Source organism: Microtus ochrogaster, chromosome 16 (assembly GCF_000317375.1).
Source record: "Microtus ochrogaster isolate Prairie Vole_2 chromosome 16, MicOch1.0, whole genome shotgun sequence".
Classification (NCBI taxonomy): Eukaryota; Metazoa; Chordata; class Mammalia; order Rodentia; family Cricetidae; genus Microtus; species Microtus ochrogaster.
In genome coordinates this window covers 14519377-14537987 of record NC_022018.1, presented here as the reverse complement: position 1 = coordinate 14537987, position 18611 = coordinate 14519377, and the positions used below count along the sequence as shown (strand labels likewise).

Below are 18611 nucleotides of genomic sequence, written 5' to 3'. Positions count from 1 at the left end.
ATAGAGATAGATAGATGATAGATAGATAGATAGATAGATAGATAGATAGATAGATAGATAGATAGATAGATAGATAGATAGATATTCATTCTTTTCATCAACAGGGGATATCCTACCTCCTAAATCTTTTACATAAGAGAACTGAATCACAGAGGGATTTATAACCTGCCCAGTGTCACACAGAAGTGAACTGAAAACTCTTGGATTCAAACCTAGATTTATAGTCCCCAATCCTTCCTCCTAGACAGTACTCCATGCTGTGTCTCTGGAATATGCAAAGCAACTGTAGGAGGCACTGGACAGAGGAACAAAGCATTCTCATGCTTCCAGGATGCAGACTGTCTGAGCAGCTCCCTTAGGAGACAAACAATTACAGGAGTATACACACTACAGTGCTGGAGGTCAAACTCAGGTCCTTGAACATACGAGGCAATGGCTCTACCACTGAGCAGTCACTCTTGCCTAGCATATTCTCTATTTTAAGATAATAATGGTCCTTTAATGAGATAAGCTGTGCATTAGCCTAATAATAGCTCTAACTTCCTGAAATGAAGTTCTAAAATGAAGGCATGGTCAACTTATCTTTATAATGATGAAATCTCCAGGAACTTGATTCTTCTGGTGTCTTCTAGGGAAGAATAGTTCAGTTTCACCCAAATTTGAAACTTCTCAGTCTGACAATACCCCAGCATGGCTCATGCTGGTCGCTTTTCATCTGCTCATTCACCTCCTGTGTTTCATCTCCCTCTCCTTCCTTCCTCCCTCCCCCTATGTCCCAGTTCTCTATTCACTCACATACTCTTTACACACATACTGCCTTTCAAAATACATATTTTAATGGGAAATGTTGGATATAAAACATATAAGCAGAAAAAAATTCTTATCAACAGAACCTTCCAGGAATCTTTGAGATAGTCTGAGCCCTGGGTTTATAAAAGTATAAATTGATACTTACTTGATCATGAAATTTCAATTCATGTTCTGCTATAATCTTATGTTTTAATTAAGTAGAAACTTAGCTTAAAGAAATCTACATATCTCTACATGGACATATATAACCATGTACACATGCATGCACACCTTGTTTATGTATGTACACATATAAGAAGACATATCTATACACACACACACACACACACACACACACACATATCCCTAGGATAGCATAGGATGCCATATGCCATACTCACTCCTTTATATCAGTGTCTTTCAAACAGGCACTTTGTCAACCTAGGATGTCTGCCCCAGTGTCTACTGGGTAGAGACCGAAAGTAATGCTGAAGACTTAAAAATCAATAAAACAAGTCCCATAGCAAAGAATCATATGGCAGAAAACTGCTATGGTACTGGAACTAAGAAAGCCTGATCTACACAGAAGACTGAGGCGTCCAATATTTGAAAAGCTAAATTCTTCATTCTATCCCAGGCAATTGGGAAGCAAAAATAAAGGGAAAATAGTCATCTCTACAGGAATTTTATTTTATTCCTAATGGCCAAAACTCATTATGTTGCTAAGCAAGAAATTTTTATTTTCACATACAAACACATGTAAAAAATTGAAGCACTTTAGAAAAACAAGACATTCGTTTCCCCTCCCACTTAGTCTCTTGGTGGTCATTTTTTCTCCTCAGTGTTTAGGGCATTTTCCATGGTATGAATGAAATGTTTAGCCAGATGGCATGAGAGAGAATTTTATCATATTTCTCTAACCTATTCTGAAAATTACAGCTTCTGATGTAGTGTGTAACATACTTCATATACGTGAGGAAGACAATGTGGTTACATGCTTTAGTGTATGTCATCACTGTTGGCTTTTAATTATGTACCTATGTTCACACATACCCATCACAATTAGTATGCCATTCTTATGCACCAAGCTGACCTCATTCTGTAGATCTGTGTAGAAACTATTGATGATATCCTCTTCTGTTTCTGCTGTTGGTATGTATACCTGTATGATAGTTATTAAATGTATCATTGTCTGGAATCTGGCATATATAATTTGGCATTTACTGGTCTGTACCTGAGCATTAAGAAACATCTCCATCTACGAAGGAAGTAAACTACAGACTATGACAATGGCACTCGAGATACTTTGGCCATGTTATGAGAATGAATGACAACAGCTACCCAAAAATAGCACTGCTTGGAGCAGTGCACGGGATAAGGCAAAGAGAAAGGCCCAAAAAATGCTGGACAGACAGCATAGGGGAAGACTGTGGAACCTTGGGTGTGACAATAACACAAGCATCTAGGATTAACCAGGATAGGAACAACTGAAGAACCGCCATAAATGAGATACCCATGCATGCTTAAGTATTGCCGGGCATAAATGAATGAATGAAAAATGAATATATATTCATAGGAGTGCAGTGCCCATAGAAGTCAGAGGAGGGCATTGTATCTTCTGGAGCTGGAATTACTGGCCTTTGTGCTGAGAACCAGACTTAGTGCCTCTGAAAGAGCAGTATATGCTTTAATGCTGAGCCATCCTCTCTAGGCCCTAGAGATGATAGGGCTCATCATTTTAAACAGAATTATGATGAAGACATATGGCATTCTGGTCTGCATACAGTTCTGAGAAAGACATGTATTTCATGTTGCGTACATGCATAGTTTTCTACCAATGATGATAGAACTTTATCTTTTGAGAGAACTTGGAATGTGTTTTCTCCTTTCACAGTATCACAGTTCATCAAAGGTAAGACACCATTGATTCTTAGATGCAATGTTTTTCACTGTGAACAAACAAAGGAAAATGAATAACAATTGATAACAATTATTTGGGTTTGAAAAACATTAAAAAGTGAGAATGGAACATCTTAGAAATGATAGAATACGTAGTTCTTTATTGACACGTCTTCTCCCAAATAAGAGTCATATATCAGGTTACTGGATGTAAGTAAGTCTTTTCATAATGATGCAACAGCCACATGAAATATAAATGGTGAAAAAGAGAAGGTTAAACTTATGAAACTATAGTTTCTCTTAAGTTATAGGTACTCTGTGTTTTGATAATTGGAAAAACATTAAAAATACACTGTCTTGCTTTAGTTATATTTTTAAGTGGAGGCAAATTATAACAGGCATTACGATGAGTAAGAACTAACTGGCTTAGTTTATGTTGAATGGAATTTTCATTTAATAATGGTGTATGTTGAAGGGGTATGGAGAGAGAAAGAGAGAGAGAGAGAGAGAGAGAGAGAGAGAGAGAGAGAGAGCCCCTCTTGAACAATAAAGATAGTTGAATTTTCTAATACTGGAGCCAGCGTGTATTTTCCATAAACTCTACTGTAGTAAACTAGAGAAACCCTGTGATTGCTCTGAGGCACTGCGATGGTCTAAGGTATAAATAAGCAATTCTGTCACCATCCCTGTGTAGCCTTGGCGTTTTAGGAAGTGAAGTAAGAAGGGCTGCAAAACACTTCAAGCCTAAATCATTACTCTTCTTCTAACTCAAAAATATATTTCATAGAACATCTATCCACCTAAATGCTTCTGTAGAGCAAGGGTTTTCCTATAGGAATAGACTCTAGTTAAATGAACAAGTGACCTGTCAAAGTAAAAATTGCACATAGAGAAGAATTGTTACTAAAAGCTAAGAGGCAGATAAGGCTAAAAGACCAACAAAACAAGCTCCGATACTGTATATGCCATTGCCACACTGAGCAAAAGCTGAATAACTATGGGCTTCAAACTCTCTGAAGCATAGCCCAGCACCAGTAAGCTTCCTATTGGTGCATGACAACCCTCAAGCTGCCAACGGCTTCAGCAATCCAAGGTGCTGTATTCAGCTTGACTATTCCTTTATACACCAAACTATAATTGAAGAGAGAAAACATATGAGGCCCTGATGCTGCTGACCAACTAAGCACAAAATCGCATCAACAGCATACTCTTGGCATGCTGGGACATTAAAATATAATCATGAAATGCAGTGTGTGTGTCATTCAATCACACTGAAAACTGAAAAGGAGAGCCTTTAAACCTAGGCAATGTCTAGCCCACAGAGCCTTTCTGAAATTAAAAATAACACTTGGCTCATGCAGGAGTTAGGGCTGTAAAATCAGTGTCTGAAGGAGCCTAGCTCCCTCTCTAGAGCACAGGCAATTATAAGAGCATTCACTCGTGCAATTTATTTAGCAACATGTCCCACTTCTGCATTCAAACACATTTTCTAGAAGATGGCAAAATTCTCGGGGACCACAAGAAATACTTCTCCAAATAGTTTACAGACAGCCACAGTGACAGATTGAAACTAGAGCTCGGTGAAGAGGAGGTACAGAGCCCCAAAGTGTGAAAGCGTTGTTAATCTTCAATGAGTCTATGTGAGATGGATGGAGACTTTTGCTCTGGTACAACCTGATACTGGGTTTCAGTATATTTCAGAGTTCCTTCAAGACCAGGAAACTCAAATCACACTTGGTCTCATCTTGAAGTGGGATTTTCTTTTACATTAGTTTATACTCTTAACATTGTACACATCAATTGGATTTTTTATGTGAATTATATGAACAAATGACCATTATATAGAAATATCCTTTCTCCAAGTACTGAATTTGTTTATATTATCCAACTTTCAGAGCTACTTGTCCATTGTTTGGGTAAGCCACTTGGGAACTACTATCACAGATAAATAGAGGTACATGAAGATCATCATGCCCATTTTACATTTTTATTATTGCCAAAACAAGTTCCCAGACAGACGATGTAGCCCAACTAGACACACATGGGAAGTAAAGTGGCTAATTTTAGTGTAGCACTTTTCTCATTACACAGAACAATTTTTTGCATGACTAGCCAACATGAATAAATGTATATCACTTATTTGTGGCAAATATATTAACTCCAGCAAATACTATCTTTTAAATAATAAACAATAAAAATGTGAAATCAACAATGGGGGATGAAGAGGTTGAAAGCATTGTATGTTAACTCAGAGACTGAACAAGCATCATGGGTGGGTGGCAGAAATTAGATTTGAGCTCCTTGAAGAGCAGCTCACAGCTTGGATAGGCTACTCAAGGTTATGACATTGTAATACTGAATTGTAAGTTTTAAGAAGCAAATGCAGAGGTTTAGATATAACAACCAACCAATAGTAAGTGCTCAAAAATTAATGTCCCCATCAATTCTGGAGTACCACCAAAGAGCTGTGTCACTTCTGAGAAATTTCTTTAGTTCTTTGGGTCTGAGTTTTCACAACTGAAAAATAGTATAAAATCAAATTAGTTCTGAATTTTTTTCATCTCATTAAGAAAGGAGGAATTCCCAGGACAGCGGTGTACCTCAGTTGTAGAGCACTTCACTTAGTCCATGAAAGCCCTGGCTTTAACATTCAGTGTAAACCAACTACAAAAAAAAATAAATGTAAATCTCAAAATGATAAAGTATCTTGGACCAGTCCTGGGTATTGAACTAGCCATCACCAGAAAGATGTTTATGCATTTAGCAAAAGAGGTCCCCATTCTAGTCCAGTCTCAATGCATGGAGCTGCAGAAGCATGCCATACATATATCTAATGTGTACTTCTATACTGTGAAAGGAAGCCTATGGCCCAGTTCTATTGTTGCTACAAACTGTATGTATGACTTTTGGATAAGTCCCTTCTCTGGTCTAGTTCTGTGCCCTTGGGAAACAACAGGGAGACCCACCTGATCCCTTGAATAGTTCTTCTAGTTCCTTCAGAGACCATCTTTTTGTGTCTTCAACACAGGTTTAAAATGTAGAGTAGTACAGCTATGGAGTAGATGGCACTCACTGGAACAGATTCTACTCTTTGTGGATGTCCTGAGCCAGAGCAACTTCTGTAGGCAGCCAGGCACACAAGGACTGGCTCTGTACCTTAGCTGAAGAACATACTGGTGACTATGAAAGCACTTCCAGAAACAAACTTTTACTGGGCATAGTCAAGGAATGTGTAGTTCTCACAAACTTGGACCCTTTTGCATCTTCAGCCTTTCCCCTTGGCTGGCTGAAAGACTGAGTTCATTGAGACAATATATTTTTCCTGATCATAAGAGAAAAGAGTCTAAGGGCTGGTGGTGGAATCGGTAGTAGAACCCTTGTCTAGTATATGTTGTGCCCCAGGTTACATCCCCAACATGTGGGGAGTTTGAATAAAAAAGACAGAGAGAGAGAGAGAGAGAGCTAGACAAAGGGAGACAGAAAGGAGGAAAGAAGAACAGAAAGGGAGAAGAGAGAGAACAATTCTAAAACAAGAAGGTCTTCCTCCTGGTCCCACGTCTGATCCTTGGAAACATTCTCATTCATATGCATTAGCTGCCTGGTTCACTAAGTCATCCCCATGAAGCAGGGCTTCACATACTGGGTAAAAGCAAAAGTGGGCTTTCATCTTGGCTCCTCTCTTTAATGTCTGTGTCATCATCCACGAAGTGTAGCCCCTCTATTTTAGATCCCTTTGCTGAAAAATAGAGAAAAGAGTAATGCACAATTCTGAAGACTCCTGGGAAAGTCAAGACAGTTTTAGCAAGCAGTTAACTCAGAACCTAATACCAAAGGAAAGGGAAGAGAGAGGGAATGAAGGAAGGGGAAAGGAGAGGGGGAGAAAGAAGAAAAAAAAGGAAAGGGAGCCTGATCCTTAGACTCTCTGGAAAGGATCATCTAAAAGTCCCGGTTTCGTGGCTATAGGCAGCATCCGCTGAACTCTCTTCTGGGAAAATGCCGTGGCAAGGATTCAAAACTGGTCTGAGCCCTTATGAAGAGGATCCTGAAAGCATCAGGAGGAAATGAGATTATCCTGAAAGTGGGAAAGTTGCTGCAGTTTAAGATAAGATCTTTTTAAAAGCCATAAACACACATAGGGGGGTCATGTAGAATCAAAGAAGCAAGGGGGGAGGGGGTTATTCACTGGTGCCCTTTCAAGTGTTGCTGGTGTAGAGGCTACAGAATTTTAAGGCTGTATAATTCCCTACAGGCAACACTTTTCAATTCTCTCTCTTGGTAGATAAGGACCTGAGGCCCAAAGAGGTTAAACAATACATTTAAGGCACTTCTATAGTAAAGGGTAATGCCAAGACAAACTTCTGAAGGTCACTGATTGCCCTGCCTTGCTTGTCCTGGTGTGTTTTGGCATGTCAGCATCCTGTCCCTGAAGTACTAAAGCAAAAGTACATAAAATCATACATATATACACACACACATACACAATCACACAAACATTTTCTTAATTTTTACAAGTCCCCCCAAAATTAAATGAAAAATGAAAAATAAATAAAAGCAACTCCAATCCCCCTTCCCTTCTTTCTGGTTTCCCATCGGAAGCCCTGTGAGATCCCATTCACTTGCAATTCTCTGGAGTTTCTCCTCTTTCCTTTTTGTTCCTTCTTTGCATCCATTCCTAAAAGGCTGTTTCTAGAAGTTCCTGGCCATGAGCTTGAGGGACAACAGAGCTAATTTGCAAATGCTAATTTTCCTCCAATGCCATAGGGCGAGATGCTAAAGTTTCTTCCCAGTCTTCTGTTTGGGTAGAACTGACTGATTCCTCCCTCCCCAACACTAGTGGAGAACCTTCAGATGTGCCTAACAGAACGGGAGGAGGAAGATACAGGGGAAGGAAAGCCAATGACTAGGAGAGGGGGGGAAGCCAATAGGAGCACTCTGACCAAATTGCCAAGTCTGGTTCCTGGAGACGGCTCTACTGCCGGAGTGACTCAGTGCTGAGTGGCCAGAACTGCCCAGGGGATGCACAGGTTTAATTACACGCTCTGGTAGCTGACTAACAGCAGGCTCGCGCTCCAGACTACACTCATAGGAAGTGGGCAGAGGCTACCCCGAAGTGGCAGATGCAAGGAATTCTCACTCCCTGCGTCTTGCTTAATTTGTTCTTCCTCTCATCTGATTTTCTCCACTTTGCCTGATAGGCGCATCCAAGCTCCCCCAAAGTTCGGGGATACCACCCTTGTGGTCTGGGAGGATTAAGGTCAAGTGTTACCTCTCCCGTACACCAGGGGAAAACCTTCCCAAGAGTACCTGAAGCAGACAGACCCGGGCATTTTCCACCCCTCTGCACATGAGCCCGCCTGGGCATCCTTTAGCCTGAGGCTCTGTTCCAAAGCTGGAGACTTAAGTATCACCGAAAGACAAGTGTGCTTTCCCAGAGTGCCCACTTGCAAAACCAAAGGAAAATTGCTTGTGCCCTTTTCCCCTCTCCCTACCTGAATTCCGGGACCAGGTTAGGCTGAAGCCCATAGAAGGCAGCGGAGAGAGTGACCAGCCACCCCGGCTTGTAACTCCCGTTCTCGCACTCCAGATAAGGTGGAGACCACTTGACGTGGCTCCTGTCTCCTCCGAGTCCATCCCTTCGCCGCCAGCTATGACCCAGGCCCCGTGGCCCCTGATTGGAGCCGCGGCGGTGCAAGTGGGGCTTCCACTTTCGCCGAAGCCCGTGGAACCACTCGGTTTCCAGAGTGGCATTGGCCAAGTGGTGAGCGGAGGAGGACAGGTCCTGGAGCAGGATGCGACTCTCCTCGCGGGTGGCCTGGAGGAAGACCTGCGGGGCGGGCGTGGACAGCGACTCGGTGCTGAAGGTGATGGCTGCCCGGGAGATGCTGGGCTCACCCTCCAGGAGACTCCGCACCAGAGCCTGGTACCACTGTAAGTCATCCTGTACGGTCTGCTCCCGAGACTTATTGCTCTGCAGCATCATGTTGAGGAAGTTGATGGCGTGTGTCAGAGTGTCCAGCGCCCCGTGCAAGGAGGGATGAGAGCTAGCTAGGGTCGTCGACTTCCCCGGCAGGCCAGCCAACTCGTAGCGCCCGGAGCAGTTGGCTCGCTTCAGCTGGTGGAAGTCCCCGGTGTAGAGGTAAGAGGCCACGTCCATGGGCACCTCCTCGGCTAGTTTCTGTGCCAAGATGGTGCCGTCGGTGGAGCGGCTCCAGGAAGTAGAGGGGTCCAGGGCAGAGGCTCGTGCCAGCTGTTGGCCATGCTGCTTCCCCCTCAGGGTCTTCTCTCGAGGGGAATCCGGCCATCCCGGGAGGTCAAGGCTGGCGCCAACCGCTCCCAATCCCAGATGAGCGAGCAGGAGGCAGAAGAGTAACGAGTAAGCCATGACTCCCATCTATCTAGCACAGAAGAAAGGAGGTAACCGGAGGAGTCACTTTGTAAATGTTGGTCTCCAAATTATCACCAGTAAGACTTTTACTGGGGGAGGGGTTGTCTTCCTCCTTCTCCAGGTGGCGCTCAGTGCAGATGGACTTTTAAATAAGAATGTATAGAAATTGGCCCAGCTCACTCAGCTGCCGTAACCGACCAAATCACCTGTGGCAATGCTGGCTGCGCCCGCTCCACAATGGGTCGGGTTGGGATTACGCACCTCGCAGCCTTGAGCCGAACAGGTTACATCCCCGGCAGCTATAGTTAGCCCGCTTACGTCTTTCTGTTCAGCCGCTTTCACTGCCGCTCTCATTGAGGTGTGTTCAAGAGCTGCTGCTGCTGATGCTGATGCTGATGCTGCCACTGCGGCCGCTGAAGACGTTGTTCCATCATCTCACCCTTGGCAGGTCGTTCCCGCCTCCCGGCTCTGGCCCCTCCTGGACCCCTTCTCCGGGAGATGCAAGCGCGCACACAGACAGGCGCCGCGAGCGCAGCGGCGAGTCCCAAGGAGCCAGGGTTTTCTTTGAAGACGGTCGTGTCTCTGGAGTCCAGACAGCCAGGCAGCTGGTTAAGTGGAGCCTTTAGGTTTGGCCACAAACCACACCGCTGCCTCTCCCTGCTCTCAGTTGAAACCAGTTTAAAGAGACAGCTTGGCCGCAACCAAACCCTTGTAGGGCGGCTTCAAGTCGTCTTGTGCCCTGTTTGGTCGGCGCCTCTGTCAATCAGCTGACTGCCATTTGTTGGCTGGGGCGGGAGCTGTCCAGTGCTGAACCCGAGGCGCACTGAGGAGGCGGAGGAGGAGGCGGCGGCGCGGGTGCTTTCACCCACTCGTGTTCCCTGATGACTCGGAAACCTGCAGGGGTGGCAAGAAGTGGGCGGAAAGGAGGGGAGAAGCGGCGCTTTCGGTGGCTGAGAGCGAAGGAAACTTGGACGTACTGAGAAGGAGGAGGCTGTTGGCATCTTGCTTGCTTAGTTAAATCAGCCCTTTCTTTTGCCTGGAAAAGAGGGAGAAGGGAGCAGTTTTCATTTCTGACTGAAACTGGGGGGCTGGGGAGAACGTAGGATGGAAACGTGTCCTTCTCAGAATCTGCTCATTTTTTAGGCAAATGATCAAATTCCCTTCCTTGTTGTCGGTTAAGGAAATGATTAAACCTGGCTTGCTGAGGATGGTCTTAGCTGTGAGAGAGTAATGGAGACATCTACTGGCTGAGCTTCAAGGAAAAATAAATGTCATATTAAAGGAACCTCTTCCTCGGGACCAGAATGGAAGGGAACCTGTGAAAATAAAGATGTGTAGAGAAGGAGCGTGACCGAAAAGTGCGTGTTGTAGACTGCGAGAGAGTGAAGGCTAGAAAGAGCCAATCTGTGTTGTGTGGATACAAAGTCACTGTCCGTGAGTTACTAGAACTGATGAATAACAACTCAGACTTCAGAGAAGGGTTGAATAGGTGTGACAGCCTCAAACAATTGACAGGGCTGCTAAGTCACCCGACTGTATTACTTGAAGACTCCCATAGCATTTGAGAGTGTGTCTTACACTCTGATAATGGGTGAATAGTACAGAGACCTATTTTACTGTACATGTTTGCAGTTTCAAATTCCTTGAGCCACATGGAAAAAGTTCCAGGTTCATTTTAGCCCCCAATTCACAAAACGTCACTCATGGCATTCCAAGAAAGTACTGCTTAGATTTACTGTGCTGTGTCATTTTGCTCTAATGAGAAAATACCTCAGTCTGTTCTGTGTTTCTGTCACAATAGACTGATGTGTAAAGAAAAAATGTTCATTTAGCTCTTAGTTTTTCACACTGGGTAGTCCCTGATTTGGGGGACTGGTAATGAATGGCCTTCTGGATACATGAGAACACGGAAGACAGTATGATGCTCAGGAATAGATTGGAGAGAGAAGTCATTTGGCCCAATAAGAAACACGCATCAAGGGAAGAACCAAACTGGCTTTTTTTATGGCAACCTTGTTTCCCAAAACCCTACCCGTTCTCAGTGTGCATCATTAATCCATTAGAGAGAGGGAGGTCCCATCTCTTAATGTTTCCACGGCAGACAAAGCTTCCAATGAAGTGCACCACCCACGTCACGTAATAGCAACAGCTAAGTGCTAGGATGTGGGAGACAAAGCACCAAAACTCTCTACCACAATCATGGCAGTACTTTGAACATCCAAGCTGACACACAGGAAGCTCTCAATATATACTTGGTAATTAATGAATGAACAAGAAGGTGGTGAATCCAATTATTCCTTTTTCATGAGGAAAGTTCTGTTCAGTGATCTAGGGATGAAGGCTTTTGGAACAGGACTTAGCAGCCAGCTTTCTCAACTGCCCTGTTATTTCCAAGTGAATTTTTATAGTTATGAAAAGAATAGTTATTCTTCTTGTATTTGTTTATTCATAGATTCTGTGTTCATATATGTCCTAGTTAGCGGTGCTATTGCTATGATGAAACACCGTGACCAAAAGCAAGTTGGGAATGAAAGAATTTATTTGACTTACACTTCCACATCATTGTCCTTCATCAAAAGTAGCCAGGACAGGAACTCAAAAAAGGCAGGAACAGCCGGGCAATAGTGGCCCATGCCTTTAATCCCAGCAGAGGCAGGCGGATCTCTGTGAGGTCAAGGTCAGCCTCTTCTTCAAGAACTAGTTCCAGGACTGGCACCAATACTACAGAGAGAAACCTTGTCATGGAAAAAACAAAAGGTGGGGGAGGGGCAGGAACGTGGAGGCTATGGAGGAATGAGGCTTACTGGCTTGTTTTCTGTTGTTTGCTTAGCCTGCTTTTCAGCTCAGGGGTGGCCCCACCCACAAGGGTCTGGCCCCTCCCCTATCAGTCACTAATTAAGAATATGCCCTATAGGCATGCATGCAGCCCAATCTTGGAAGTATTTTCTCAACTGAGGCTCCCTCCTTTTAGTGACTATCATAATATCTGATTTTGCTTTACAACATATGCTCCTATGCTAAGTAGAAGTAATTCTAATTTAATAGTCTGTTACAGCACATGAAGCAATAATTACAGATTCACTGTTGAATTTATCTTGTTATACTCTTTTTTTGTATCTATTCAACTAAGGACTAAAGTATAATTTCATCATTGAGTATTAGAAAACTGGTAAAAACTTGTCTAAAATTCTTTACATTTTTACTGTATGTAACTTAAAATGAAGCAATTTTTCATTAGTTGCACCTTTATACAATTAATTCAATGGCCCAAACTAATCAAAAGACCTGACATTTGGTTTAAAGAAATGTTTTGGGAGCTAAGGAGATGACTTTGCAGTTAGGAACACTGGGTGCTCTTCAAGAGCTCCAGGCTCATTTCTGAGCATCTACACATCCCACAACCACCTGTACTCCAGTTCTAGGGATCTGGCGCCCTCTTCTGATCTCTGCCAGGATCAGTTATGCTCAGGATGCACACACATACATGCAGACAAAAAGCACTTACACTTGGGTACATAAAATAAAATAAATCTTTAAAAATTATAAATATTACGGTTTAGCTATGTGTGGAGGTGTGTGTCTGCAAAGAATCCTAGCATGAGTGGCATCAAGCAGAACTATCACATTTCAGATCAGTCTGTGCTACAGAGCAAACCTTATCTCAAAAACCCGACGGCTGGGGATGGAGTTGAGAGATTGAGTCCTTGCCTCACATGCCCAAGACTCTAGATTTGATACCAACATTTCAAAAAACATAACTTAAGAGAAAATGTAAAATTATTGCCAACAGTATATATGATTTGGCCCAATGTGTCAAAATTATTATTTTTATTATTTTAATAAGTAAACAATATAAAATTACCAACACTTTCTCTAATGACTTCTAATATCGTGTGTATCCTATATTCATAGAATCTGGCATTTCACACTAGCCTCATTAAGTTGCCTATCACTAGAAACCACCATGAAGCATAGATCTAGAAAACAGTACATTGTGGTTCAGAACACTGTAGAAAAATCTAGGTCCCAGCAAGAGAAGATCATTCAGATTCACATACTATGGAATTGGTCCATTCGATAGATCTGGTCAAAGTGACTGAACAGAAAAACAGTCCTGTGTTTTACTATCCATTGGCAAAGTAAATAATCCCCCCAAAACATTCGTTAGGAACCAAGATTTAAAAAAAAAAAAAAAAAAAAAAAAAAACACTCTCAGAAGGCAAAACCTCAACCAGCTCACATAAAAGGTACAAAATGAGTAAATGTTAACTTCTACTAACTACCAAGCCTGAAACTGAATTAAAACAGGTGCAACATCTGCTTTTCCAGCAGTCATGCTCAAGTGGGTGCAAGCCAGCAAAGAAACAAGGCAATTACATACGGCGATGAGGACCATGAAGAAAATACACACTGTGCAGTGATAAAGACCAGAAGGTATGGAGTCAAGTAGCTTCTTGTATAATGAGATAAACAGAAATAAGGAGCAAGGGGAGGTGAAAATTGAGCTGACCCATGAAAAATAAGGAGGGACTTACTATATATAGTTACAGTAGTAAAGTAACTAAGTACAAGAGGAGAAACACCTTGTCCCACTAGAAAGCAGGGTATGAAGGCACTAGGACTACAAACTCTCTCCTTAACAAGGCTGAGGGATAGAGGACAAGACCCTGCAACTGGCTAAAGTTCATGTGTCCTACAAAAACCCTCAACAATAGAGGCAAAAGGAAAATCACTTTATAGGAAAATTAAGACAGTAAATGAGTGTGGTATGAATGTCTCCCTCCCCAGTTACATGAATATAATTTGTAGGTGGAGATTTGTAGGTAAATATCCCTGTACATGCCTCAAAATTAAGAATAAGTTGTCTAAATGCACATTAATATTGCATGGGAGTTTGACTGTTATTGAACCATGGATACCAACCTTAGAGATGCAGTGTGAAAAGTCATTTTCATCACAACCTGAAAAGCCAATCAAATTGAGAATGAGTTTTCATTCATGAGACAGCAATATGTAATTGAGTTACAAGTTATTCATTGTCAGTTCATGATTCATCACTAGTTTTAAGAAAGACCTAAAGGTTAAGAGCCTTTGCTGCTCTTCCAAAGGACCAGAGTTTGGTTCTCAGAACCTATATCAGGAAGCTTACAACTACCTTTAAGTACAGCTCCAGAAGATCCAATGATGTTTGCTTCTGACATTCATGAGCTCCTCACACATGTGGCATCCACACTTGCATGCACACACACACATACACACATAGAGAGAGAAAGAGAGAGCAAGAAGGGGGGAAGGATTAAAAATACTAAAGCAGAAGTCTTTAAAAGGTAGTACAAACTTGGCACATCTTTTGGTGAAAGGAATTGAAGGAAGTTAAAACAGAGTGACATCAGGCTTTACAGGAGCAGTAGAGGTGGGCGTGTTTTTTCACGTTTGAATAACTGTGCTCAGTCATTCTTAAAAGAAAGAAATGGAAGCCAGATATAATGAAAGGACTTTAAATTGACAGCTGGGAGACCCAGTTCCGACTGGCTTTTCCTTTATCTAATCATGTGACTCACAATTTCCTCAGTTTGGGAGCTTTGCCTCATCTCTAAAGTGGAGAGATGTAGCAGAAACATTTCTACAGCTGAGCAGTTGTAGCTGAATGACAAATAATGTGGCTGGATATATTTCCAGGAATTCATTGTTCTTAATAATCCATGATTTACAAGGCAGATACTATTTTTAAATAAGTAATGCTGAGTCTTAGTAAATAAAGTAGCATGACCCCAATAAAAATTTCAGATAAAACTGTAGAGACACAGCAGTCTCTCAATATAACACAAACTGAGAGATGGACTGCCTCTGCCCGTCTTGCTAAGAGTCCCTATTTCCTTAAACACTTCCTATACTTGGGTCTCATTTGCTCATTTGCAAAATGATGATTACAGTCTTTGTGATCTAAGACTAGTGGTTTGGAAATTTCTGCATGAAAAAGTGTCACTAGAGAGTTCTTATCTTGTGGGTCTGGGCAAGACTTGAGGGCCTGCATTTTAATAATGTAAGTAGTTCTAATGCAAATTCTTCATTGAGTGCTGATACTGCCTCGAGCCATGGAAAATCATTGTAAAATACAGGAAGAAAGATCTGGGAAACCTAACGCCTGGTGATGAACTGAGAAGAAAATGAAACCAGCATAGAATATCATTATTATCATCATTACAGTCATTGTGGGGTGTTTACAGAGTGGCCAAGCCTTGTCCTAAGGATTTTACATAATTTAGCCCATTTAATCTTCATTACAACAATATGAATTTGGTGCTGTTGCATTTTACAAGCAGGAAACAATAACAACAGGAAAATGAATTGCCCTAAGTAATATAGCCATCTGGCTCCAAATGTCAGGCTTTTAATCACTAGACCAGTTGTTCTCAATTGTTAGTAAGCAGTGGGCTCACCTGAAATGCCTTTAAAAGCACAGACGAGTGATCTCACTCCCCAGATGTCTGTTTTGGTGGGGCTGGAATGGAGCTGAGGACCAGCACTTGGAGCACTTTCCTAAGTTGTTCTGGTACTGCTGGTCCAGGGGACCATTTTGGAAATCACTGTCATGTACTACACCTGTCACCATTATAGCCTTTATGTTCTGTGCTTCTTACTTTGCTCACCACTCTGCAAAATGCTTGATGTAAAGCTCTTAGAGGAGGAAGATTCTGTTTTGGCTCATGGTTTCAGAAGGGTCAGTCCATCACAACAGGGATGGCAAAGCAGAACAGAGCAGTCCACTTCATGGCAATCAGGAAGCAGAGAGAGGTGCATGCAGAAGAGAGCCACACCAAGATGTCGGCCCGTGATATGGTTACTTTCTCTAACTGGGACTCACCTCCAGCCTTTTATACTTTCTCAAAAATAATAGGATACTATGAAGGACTTACAACATCCAATAGACCACTCTCCTATTGATCTATTGCCCCCTGGAAGCACCCTCAGGGAAGTCCAGAAATGTACTTATGAGATCGCTTAGGCATTTTTTTAATGTGCTCAAGTTGACAGAAAAGAATATTAGGTGTGCTAGTCTTCTGTGCATTTTTACACAGGAAAAGCAGAAAGTTAAAGTTAGAAAAAAAGATGCTGTAAATCTAAGAAAAAAGAAAGAAAGGGAGAAGAGAGAGAGAGAAAGAAAGAAAGAGAGCGAGAAGGAAATACATCTTGTTGGCCTATTTTCAACTCAGAAAACTGACTGTAGATGCTTATGTTTTTCAGTTAGCAGTTTGTTCTCATCTGCCTCCAGTTTGCCCTTAAATCTCTGCCACCCGGTCAACCTCCCTCCCTCCTAACATCTCTTCCCTGTGTTGTCTCCTCCGCTTTTCTCAGTGAAGGTCAAGACTTGAGATCCTCTCCCATTCCCACTGAAGTGTGTTATTTAAAAAGAAAAATAAGCCACCAAGCACAGCACTAACTGCAGAATGACTCCAGCTTCTGCATTTTGATCCAAGCTTACACCTTGCACTTCCTTTAAGATGTCAGTAACCCTGAAAACCCCTAAAGACCTATCCAAACACAGGGGAAGAACTCATCGGAAAAATGGCATTTGGGTAGGAAAATCCTGAACATACTAAAACCAAGCATTTACCCAGTTTTTACCAGTGTGATCCATGACACTAACCTCACACTCAACAGCACAGGGAAAGAAACGTACAATAGTCAAAAAAAAACAAAAAAAAAAAAAAACAAACAACTGAAAGACTCCCATGCCCATGTACTATGTTAAACTTTGCTGAAATTTAGCTGGGCCCCCAGCTCAGGCGATGCTAAAACTGGATATCTATGGGTTGCAGACTCACTGACTAGGCTAAGGAGAGAGACAGAGTGCTATATCTAGCTTTGTGGTTTTTCAGGACTAAGGAGAAGGGATACTCCACCCCACCCCCCAAGATATCCTATCTAAACTGTAAACTCGCTGCAGGGTGTTTTATCTGTCTTTATGGTTTTTGGGGGAAATTCGAGAATAGACATGGGGCCATTCCCAGGATGAGCTAAGCCCACCAATTTGAGAGCCAATGAAATGCTTGTGCTATACTACCCTCTTATGTAATCATTTTCCCCTATAAATATGGCTGTTTGAATTTGCCCGGTGTGTGTAGTTGGCGTAAGCTACTGTTACACCCACAGGTGCCTGTGTAATCAATAAAGACACCTCTTGCTGATTGCATCTGTTGGCCTGAATTATTGAGTCTGAGGGATTTCTCCCACCGCCCTTGAAAACGAGGGTTTTTTCAAAACCAACTTGTGAAAATTCATGCCAATGACTGACCCCTTTTCCCATTAGGAAATAAGAATTGTCCCCAAAATAATTAAAATAAAGTTTATAAAATAAATAAATAAATTGTAAACGGTGGGAGGAGTTTGTGGATAGGGAGAGATAGAAGTAAATTAGTTTTTCTTTGCTCAATTTTGCTCGCCTCAGCTGGTAAGGAAACTGCTTGTCTGACATAACCATTTGCACTCAGATCTCAGTGTTTCTATCAGCATGGCACCTCGAGCATGAGTGTGAGCAATTACATCATAGTCAGGTGATGAGCGTGATCAATTACATTCTAGTCAGGTGATGAGCATGATCAATGACATCATAGTCAGGTGGTATTCCACCTTAAACCCAGGAGAGCTGATGTGTTAGTATCTTTCCTGATGTTGTGACAACATACTATAAATAATGTTTTAAAAAATCATCTTGGCCCATGGCTTGAGAGATTAGTTTGTGGCCATTTGATTCCGTGTTTCTGGGTCTGTAGTGCCATCACAGTAAGAAAGCATGTGAGAGACATTACCAACCCCATAGCAGAAGGCAGAGACAGATGCCAAGAGGCAGGAGACAACTATATCCTTCATACCCCAAGGGACCTAATTTCCTCTAAGCCCCACTTCCAACTTTTTACCTTGTTCCAACAATGCCATCACATTTTATGATTTCATCATAGGATTAATCCATTGATAGGGACAGAACATATACAATCTAATCACTTTGGCAACAAAGACCCCTCTATATGTGAGCCTGTGGGGGAATATTTCATTTCTAAATAATCATGGTTAAGAACTGCCTATAAGATATATGTGTATCATATTTAAACAATGAAAATTCCTCATTCTTGAAGAGCAGCCACTTAAGAAACAATGCGGATGAAACAGAATGCATCCGATGGGGGGAATGAGAATCAAACAATCCAACAACACTACCTCTGAATAGAGTATACTAAGGTTTTTCTTTACTAAAAGGGAAACTCATGAATCACAACAAGGAAATAGGAATGGGCTCTGACATCCAGGTGTTGCACACAGGAAGAAAAAGGGCCAAGCGAGTGGAAATGCAGCTTTTTGTCACCCAAAAGCTATGCCCAACCTAGTCCAGTCTCTCAAAGGTCATTGGCTGAAGGAGGTTCCCCATCATGTGGATAAATATGGAGGACATTGTTTTTGAGGCCTGATTCTTGACAGCACAAGACAGGACAAGCACAATAGAAAAAAAAAAAAAGACTTGTAAAAATCTGAGCCAATAACT

General features: G+C 42.2%; 1 protein-coding gene across 1 annotated transcript in view; it reads right to left on the bottom strand.

The window, feature by feature from the left end:
• Window positions 1-10522, bottom strand: part of Gpr158 (G protein-coupled receptor 158) — a 362091-nt gene extending 351569 nt beyond the window's left edge. Inside the window, exon 1 of the mRNA XM_005354743.3 lies at window positions 8178-10522. Coding sequence (XP_005354800.1) covers window positions 8178-9079 — 902 coding nt within the window. The 5' untranslated portion in view covers window positions 9080-10522. The remainder of the gene's footprint in view (window positions 1-8177) is intronic.
• Window positions 10523-18611: the final 8089 nt, after the last annotated feature.